The sequence below is a fragment of the Arvicola amphibius genome, chromosome 6, assembly GCF_903992535.2.
Source record: "Arvicola amphibius chromosome 6, mArvAmp1.2, whole genome shotgun sequence".
In the NCBI taxonomy this organism is placed as follows: domain Eukaryota; kingdom Metazoa; phylum Chordata; class Mammalia; order Rodentia; family Cricetidae; genus Arvicola; species Arvicola amphibius.
The window spans coordinates 57,207,193-57,214,861 of NC_052052.2; the positions used below are offsets into that span (position 1 = coordinate 57,207,193).

Genomic DNA, 7,669 nt, shown 5'->3' on the forward strand with positions numbered 1-7,669 from the left:
CCTTCCCTCCCCTCCTTCTCCCCCTTCCCTCCCCTCCCCTCCACCCATACCTCCCCTCCCTCCCTCTCAAGGCCAAGGAGCCATCAGGGTTCCCCATTCTATGCTAAGACCAGGGTCCTCCCAACTCCCCCTGGTCCAGGAAGGTGATCGACCAAGCTGAGAAGGCTCCCACAGAGCCCGTCCATGCAGAAGAATCAGAGCCCAGAGCCATTGTCCTTTGCTTCTCAGTCAGCCCCCGCTGTTGGCCACATTCAGAGAGACGGGTTTGGTCGCATGATCCATCAGTCCCATTCCTACTGGAGTTGGTGATCTCCCATTAGTTCTGTCCCACCGTCTCCATGAGTGAACGCACCCCTCTCGTTCCTGACTTTCTCCCTCATGTTCTCGCTCCTTCTGCTCCTCATCAGGACCTTGGGAGCTCAGTCCAGTGCTCCAATGTGGGGCTCAGTCACCTTCCCCATCTGTCGCCAGCTGGAGGTTCCCTCACGGTCCTGACTTTCTTTCTCATGTTCTCTCTCCTTCTGCTCCTCATCAGGACCTTGGGAGCTCAGTCCGGTGCTCCAATGTGGGGCTCTGTCATTTTCTTCATCTATTGTCAGGTGGAGGTTCTATGGTGATATGCAAGAAATTAATCAGTATGGCTATAGGAACTGGCCTTTTCAGGCTCCCTCTCCTCAGCTGCCCAAGGAACTAACTGGGGGCATCTCCCTGGAAACCTGGGAACCCCTCTAGGGTCAAGTCTCTTGACAACCCTCAGGTAGCTCTTTAAATTAGGATATGTGCTTCCCTGCTCCCATATCCACCCTTCCTATATCCCAAGCACCCCATTCCTCCGAGCTCCCCCCGTTCTTCCCTTCACACTTTTCTCTCCCCATCTTCCCTTGGCCCAGTCTTGCCCAACCCTCAAGTTCCCAATTTTGCCTGGCGATCGTGTCTACTTCCAATATCCAGGAGGATTACTATATCTTTTTTTGGGAGTTCACCTTCTTATTATCTTCTCAAGGATCCCAAATTTATAGGCCCGATGTCCTTTAATTATGGCTAGAAACCGATTATGAGTGAGTACATCCCATGTTCATCTTTTTGGGTCTGGGTTACCTCACTCAGAATAGTGTTTTCTATTTCCATCCATTTGCCTGCAAAATTCAAGATGTCATTGTTTTTTACCGCTGAGTAGTATTCTAGCATGTATATATTCCACAGTTTCTTCATCCATTCTTCCACTGAAGGGCATCTAGGTTGTTTCCAGGATCTGGCTATTACAAATAATGCTGCTATGAACATAGATGAGCATATGCTTTTGTTGTATGATTGGGCATCTCTTAGGTAGATTCCCAATAGTGGAATTGCTGGGTCCTGGGATAGGTTGATCCCGAATTTCCTGAGAAACCGCCACACTGCTTTCCAAAGTGGTTGCACAAGTGTGCATTCCCACCAGCAATGGATGAGTGTACCCCTTACCCCACAACCTCTCCAGCAAAGGTTATTATTGGTGTTTTGGATTTTAGCCAATCTGACAGATGTAAGATGATATCTCAAAGTTGTTTTGATTTGCATTTCCCTGATAGCTAGGGAGGTTGAGCATGACCTTAAGTGTCTTTTGGCCATTCGAACTTCTTCTGTTGAGAATTCTCTGTTCAGTTCAGTGCCCCATTTTTTAATTGGGTTAATTGGCATTTTACCGTCTAGTCTCTTGAGTTCCTTATATATTTTAGAGATCAGACCTTTGTCAGTTGCAGGGTTGGTGAAAATCTTTTCCCAGTCAGTAGGCTGCCTTTGTGTCTTAGTGACAATGTCCTTTGCTTTACAGAAGCTGCTCAACTTCAGGAGGTCCCATTTATTCAATGTTGCCCTTAAAGTCTGTGCAGCTGGGGTTATGCGTAGGAAACAGTTCCCTGTGCCCATTTGTTGTAGAGTACTTCCCACTTTCTCCTCTATCAAGCTCAATGTGTTCAAATTAATATTGAGGTCTTTAATCCATTTGAACTTGAGTTTTGTGCATGGTGATAGATATGGATCTACTTTCATTCTTCTACAGGTTGACATCCAGTTATGCCAGCACCATTTGTTGAAGATGCCCTCTTTCTTCCATTGTGTACTTTTGGCTCCTTTATCAAAAATCAGGTGTTCATAGGTTTGTGGTTTAAGATCAGGAAATGGTTTTTTTGTTTGTTTGTTTGTTTTGGTTTTTTTTTTTGATCCAGTCTATTTGGTGTTCTGTAAGCTTCTTGTATCTTCATAGGCACAGTTTTCTTTAGGTTGGGAAAGTTTTCTTCTATGATTTTGTTAAATATGTATTCTGTGCTTTTGAGTTGAACTTCTTTCCCTTCTTCTTTAAAAAAGATTTATTTATTAATTATGTATACAGTATTCTGTCTGCATGTCTGCTGCAGGCCCAAAGAGGAAAACAGATCTCATTACAGATGGTTGTGAACCATCATATGGTTACTGGGAATTGAACGCAGGACCTCTGGAAGAGCAGTCAGTGCTCTTAACCTCTGAGTAGTCTTCAAAGTGTCCCATATTTCCTGAATATTTTGTGTTAAGAGTTTTTTAGATTAATGTTTTTGACTGATGAGTCTATTTCCTCTATTGTATCTTCAGCTCTTGAGACTCCCTCTTCCTTTTCTTATATTTTGCCATTTATGTTTGCATTTGTGGTTCTTGATTGCTTTCTCATGATTTCTGTTTCTATAATTTCCTCGACTTGTGTTTTCTTTGTCTCTATTTCAGTTTTCAAGTCTTGAATAGTTTCTTTTATATATTTGATTAATTTTTCTTGGTTTTCTTCATGGGATTTTTGATGCCTTCCAATTTTTTGTTTGTTTTTTCCTTCATATCTTTGAGAGAATTTCTCATTTCCTCTTTAAAAGTCTCAAACATTCTCCTGAAGTTATTTTTTTAGGTCATTTTCTTCTGCTTCATCTATATTTTGTTGTTTAAGTCTTGCTATTGTAGGGTCTCGTATTGCTCTTTGTGGTGTTGCATGTGTTCTTACTTTGTCTACTCATCTTTTCCTATAGTTGATGTGGTTGGGGCTGTCTGTGACTCTGGTGTTTAATCTTGTAGGTGCCAGTGGATGCAAGGCTCAGATGGTCGTTCCTCATGGTACAGTGCCACGGTTTTAGTTACCCTGTTGGTCACTCCATGTTCCTGCAGGTCATTCAGTGCTCCCGGGGTTTGCTCTGCTCCTGTGGAGTTTTCTGTCCCAGGCCTGCTCTGGTCTAGGTTGCTGGCTCAGATCTATTTCTGTAAATGTCCTTGGTCTGCATCTGCTCCTACAGAAGTTCCTGTCTTGGGGTTGGTCCTGCAAAGGACTCTGGCTCTGATCTTCTCCCTTGAAGGTCCTGGACTTGGGTGCTCCTGGACCTGCAGAGGACCTGGCTCAGGTCTACTCCATCAGAGGTCCCAGACTTAAGCTCAGATCCACAGAGGTCCTAGCTCAGGCCTACTTCCTTGGAGGTCCCAGACTCATGCCCAGACCCGCAGGGGTCCTGGCTCAAGTCTACTCCCTCAAAAGTTCCAGATTCAATGCCGGACCTGCAGCAGTCCTTGGCTCTGGCCCACTTGCTCACCAGTTTTTCCCCTGTACCTGCTCTTGTGGAGTTTGCTGTCACAGGTCTGCTCAGGCCCAGATCGCTGGCTCAGTCCTACCTCTGCAAATGTCCCTGGTCTGGATCTGCTCCTACTCCTGTGGAGCTTGCTGTCTCAGGCCTGCTCCAGCCTGGGTCGCTGGCCCAGTCCTTCTTCCACAAATGTCCCTGGTCTGGATCCGCTTCTGCTTCCGTGGAGTTCTCCATCCCAGGTCTGCTTCTTTCCAGGTTGCTGGCTCAGTCCCTGTGGACCCATATTTCATACAAAATATTTACAAGCAGGCTCTCTGGCCATGCTTAATTTCCAACGCAGCTGCAATCCTGCCAAACAAGCTAGCCACCTGACAAAGGCCAGGATGTATGGCTCCTTCTCCTTTGTTAAAATGTAGATCGCCTGGGGAGAGGTGTTGTTTCCAAAGCTGGTGACTTAAGGTATAGGTGTTTTTGGTAGTCCCATGGTCCCCTGGAAAGAGAATATTAATGAGTATCCACCTTGGTTTAGCTGGGGGATAAAAGGTGTTTGTATAATAAACACGGGTAGATCTTCAGGAATGGAGGAAGCCTGAGATGCCCTTCCAAGATGACTGTGTGAACTGTGTCTCATTATTTCTCGCGCCTCCTTACCCATCCAGTTAGGGAAAAATAGTTTCTATGTTGGGGCCTATGGACCCTGACAAGTTCTGCACTTGTGGAGCTCGCTGCCTCAGGCCTGCTCTGGCCCTATACGGATATATATATATATATATATATATATATATATATATATATATATATATAAATTCTGTATATGTATATATATATCCATTTTATATACAAATATTTATATGTGTACCATATCCTCATTATCCATTATTCACATGATGGACATTTAGGCTATTTCCATATTCTAGCTGTTGTGAGCAGAGCAACCACAAACTCGGATGAGCCTGTGTCTCTGTAGTAGGAAATAGTCTTCTGGCTATATGTCCAGGAGTGGTATATTTGAGACACGGTGTAGATCTAACCACCACCCAGATTTCTAACGTGTACTCCTCATGCCAAAGTCCATGAAGGTTCTCTATTTCCTTCCCTCATTTTTTTTAACTATCATTTTTGTTGGTTTAAAGTTTTAGCCATTCTGACAGGAGTAAGAAAGACAATCTCAGAGTAGTTTTATTTGCATTTCCCTGTATGTTTAAGGGTGAGAATATCTTTTCAAATATTTTTTTTAAATATTTATTTATTTATTATGTATACAATATTCTCTCTGCATGTATGCCTAAAGGCCAGAAGAGGGCACCAGACCCCATTACAGATGGTTGTGAGCCACCATGTGGTTGCTGGGAATTGAACTCAAGACCTTTGGAAGAGCAGTCAGTGCTCTTAACCGCTGAGCCATCTCTCCAGCCCCTCAAATATTTTTTTTAGTCATTTATATTTTTCTTTTGAGAACTCTGTGTTCAGTTCCATAGAATTTAATTGGGTTGTTTGTTTTTTTTCATGGTGTTTAACTTTGGAGTTCCTAGTATATTCTAGACTCTGGCCATCTGTCAGGTGTATAGTTGGCAAAGGTTGTTATCTTCCTCCATTTTGTAGGCCGCCTTAACACTTTCCTTTGCAGCACAGAAGCATTTTAGTGTTCTGAAATTCCACTTGTTGATTGTTGATCTTGTATCTGGGTCACCTGGAGTCTATTCAGAAAATCCTTACCGGAGTGTACATCGTGACCTGTACCCCCTACTCTTCCTTCTAGAAATTTAAGGGTTGACTTTGAGATCTTTAATCCCTATGGAACCAATCTGTGTAAGGCTGAGAAAGAAAGATCAAGTTTCATTTTTCTACATGTAGATAGTTTTCTTAATATCATTTGTTAAAGATGCCATCTTTTCTCTTAAGTATGATTTTGGCATCTTTTTTTTCACAGTCCATAAAGACTTTTTATTTATGTTTATATCTCTAGAAAAAGAATCCTATGATTTTCCCTCCTGTGTGCTTTCGTCTTGCCTCTTCATGGTCCATGATGCCAGCTGAGGTGGTCAGTACAATGAAGCCGAACTGACGGGACGGGAGCAGATTGTTCTGCCATTTTTCTAGGTCTTTGAGTTGCACATCAAATCTAGGGCTTATCACTCCACACTTGTTCAACCTGCCTGTGAGGTTCACGACGATCTTCCCAGCTCTGTGGTCGTCAATGATTTCAAACTCACCAATGTAACTGTGCTTCATCATCACGGTTAGGAACCGAACGGTGACTTTGGAGCAGGGCCTGATGAGGACCTGGCGTTTGCCTCTCTTCTCTGCATTGTTGATGCTCTTGAGAGCATCAGCCAGGATGTTCATGCGCACCATGGTGGTGGCGTGGGAAGATGGCGGAAAGAGCTTGGCATCTTTATGTATAAGAAATCAGGTAACTGTGCCATGTGGACTTACATCTGGGTCCTCACTTCTATTCCATTGACCAACGTGTTTAGTTTTTGTGCAAATATAATGCTGTTTTTACTATTAGCCTCTATAGTATCATTTGCAATCAGGTATGATGATACCTCCGGCAGAGTTTTTATTGTTCAGGCTTGTTTGCCTCTCTGGGCTCTTTTCTGATTCTATACAAATTTTATGATTGTTTTTTTAAGAATTTTGTGAAGAATTGTTTTAGGATTTGATGAGGGTTAAGTCTGTAGATTGCATTTGGTAGAATGACCACTTTCATAATATTAATCCTGCCAGTCCATGGACATGGGATGGCTGTCTGTCTCTCTGTTTTCTTTACTATCTTTCTTTGTTGTTTTAGGTTTTATATTTTAGAGGGTCCCCCCCCCTTGGCTAGGCATATTCCAAGGTATTTATTTATTTGAGGCTATTGTGAAAGGCGTTCATTTCCTGATTTCTTTCTCAGTCCTTTTATCTTTGGCATATAGGAAGGCTACTAAACCCAAACATCTTTATTCTTTTTACTTTTAAATGTATGAGTGCTTTGTCTGCATGGGACTGAAGTTGCAGGGCGTTGTTGGCCACTATGTGAGTGCAGGGAACCAAACCTGGATCCTTTGGAAGAGGAGTAAGTACCCTTAACCACTGAGACATTTTTCCGTGTATAGCGCAGATATTTTTAAATACCTCTTTATGTATCCAGACTCCTTTCTAAATAGTTTTTTTTTAAATATTTATTTATTTATTTATTATGTATACAATTTTCTGTCTGTGTGTATCCCTGCAGGCCAGAAGAAGGCACCAGACCCCATTACAGATGGTTGTGAGCCACCATGTGGTTGCCGGGAATTGAACTCAGGACCTTTGGAAGAGCAGGCAGTGCTCTTAACCTCTGAGCCATCTCTCCAGCCCCTCTAAATAGTTTTAATAAAAAGAGAGGATATTAGGATATGACCAGAAGACAGGGAGTCAGTGGGATGGAATTTTCCTCTTTCAGTGATCAAAGTTTCAAACATATTTGTATGCAGGAAGAAATAAACCTATGGAGGAAAAATTATATGAAACCAACCTGGAAGTATGATTAATAAGCTGATATCCCAGAGAAACCCAGAAAAATCAAATCAGAAGCAACTTTGGAGATCATTGTCTTATATCCAGACAGAGACTTGAATCTACAAGAAAGGAGTTAAGAGTAAAAACTCTAGAATAGTCAAAAACAGTTGTGGAGAACATCATGGAGGCCAGTTCTGGTGGCCCCATTTTCTAAACAAAATACGAGATAGGGGATACATAATTAGATAAGGGAAAAGTGGTATAGGCATGGCATGTCAGATTAGGGACCATGAGTCTAAAGTGATACTACTTTGCTGTTTGGGGAAGTACAAATTCATGTTATCACTCACAAGATTCTAGGCTTGCAGGAGAACAATGAGGCTAGGAGGAAGTTGAGTGGTTGGTAAAGTGGAGTCAGGAGGACTGAGAGAATCTAAGAACAGTATGGTTAGGGTTTGATATGGAATGTGGAAAGAAAGGAGGTCCCAGAGGGAAGTCAATGAGATCAAGCTTTTTGATGAGTAGTCAGTTCTGTACTGAAAAGTTACGGCATGATACATGAAGTGGGCAGCTGAGTGAGATAATCAGATAGGGAAGAGAATATCTTTGTGTGTGTG

At 42.6% G+C, this 7,669-nt stretch overlaps 1 protein-coding gene across 1 annotated transcript; it reads right to left on the minus strand.

The window, feature by feature from the left end:
* Positions 1 to 5,528: 5,528 nt before the first annotated feature.
* LOC119816921 (40S ribosomal protein S15a-like) lies at positions 5,529 to 5,921 on the minus strand. The gene has a single exon (XM_038333995.1). It carries the CDS (start codon positions 5,919 to 5,921, stop codon positions 5,529 to 5,531), a length of 393 nt encoding a protein of 130 aa, XP_038189923.1.
* Positions 5,922 to 7,669: the final 1,748 nt, after the last annotated feature.

Excerpts from the sequence above, each read along its gene's own strand:
- LOC119816921 (XM_038333995.1), bottom strand. The coding sequence starts at position 5,921 with ATGGTGCGCATGAACATCCTGGCTGATGCTCTCAAGAGCATCAACAAT.